We start from the raw sequence: 767 nt of genomic DNA, 5'->3' as shown, positions 1-767 counted from the left end.
TGCCTTGGCATCACAGCTCACAGCAACCTCAAATTCCTGGGCTTAAGCGATTCTCTTGCTTCAGCCTCTCAAGTAGCTGGGACTATAGGCGCCCACCACAATGCCCAGCTATTTTTTTGTTGCAGTTCTCATTGTTGTTTTAGCTGGCCCAGGCTGGGTTTAAATCCATGGGCCAGGTTCAAACCTCCCAGCCTTGGTGTATGTGGCTGGCACCCTACCCACTAACCTACAGGCACCACCCTAAAATCCTGCAAACTTTTCAACCCAATTTTTTTTTTTTTTTTTTTTTGCAGTTTTTGGCTGGGGCCGGGTTTGAACCTACCACCTCCAGTATATGGGGCCAGCACCCTATTCCTTGAGCCACAAGCACCACCCCCTCAACCCAATTTTTTGGTTTAGGATTCTTTTAGTTTAAGATTCCTAAGCTAATTTAACTGTATCCTTACCTGCCACCACTCACCCATGTTTTTTATACACACACATATATGGTGTTGCCACTAACAGTATGTATGTTACAGCTCATAGCCTGATAGTTTTAATGTTGTGGATTAATTTTGTGATTTTACCTCCCCCCCCACCATTTTTTCCATAAAGAACTAATTCTTGAACAAAGCAATACTGTGAACAATCCAGATCACATTCATCAACTATTACTACCACAAAAGCAAGTTTCAGGCAAAGCAGAGTGTCTAATAGAAGAGATTTCCAGCACTGAAATCCAAGTGGAGATGCAGATACCAGCCTATGAATTAAAAATTGTGAAGGAT

General features: G+C 42.6%; 1 protein-coding gene across 1 annotated transcript in view; it reads left to right on the top strand.

Moving 5' to 3' along the window:
- PIH1D2 (PIH1 domain containing 2) overlaps positions 1–767 on the top strand; it is a 4,950-nt gene that overhangs the window by 2,425 nt on the left and 1,758 nt on the right. The window contains 1 exon segment of the mRNA XM_023516058.1: positions 595–767. This exon segment is cut by the window's right edge and continues 18 nt beyond it. Coding sequence (XP_023371826.1) covers positions 595–767 — 173 coding nt within the window.

The sequence above is a fragment of the Otolemur garnettii genome, unplaced genomic scaffold, assembly GCF_000181295.1.
Source record: "Otolemur garnettii isolate 467f Iridium unplaced genomic scaffold, OtoGar3 scaffold00086, whole genome shotgun sequence".
Classification (NCBI taxonomy): domain Eukaryota; kingdom Metazoa; phylum Chordata; class Mammalia; order Primates; family Galagidae; genus Otolemur; species Otolemur garnettii.
Note: the sequence above shows the minus strand (reverse complement) of the source record. Positions and strands in the feature narration are given on the sequence as shown.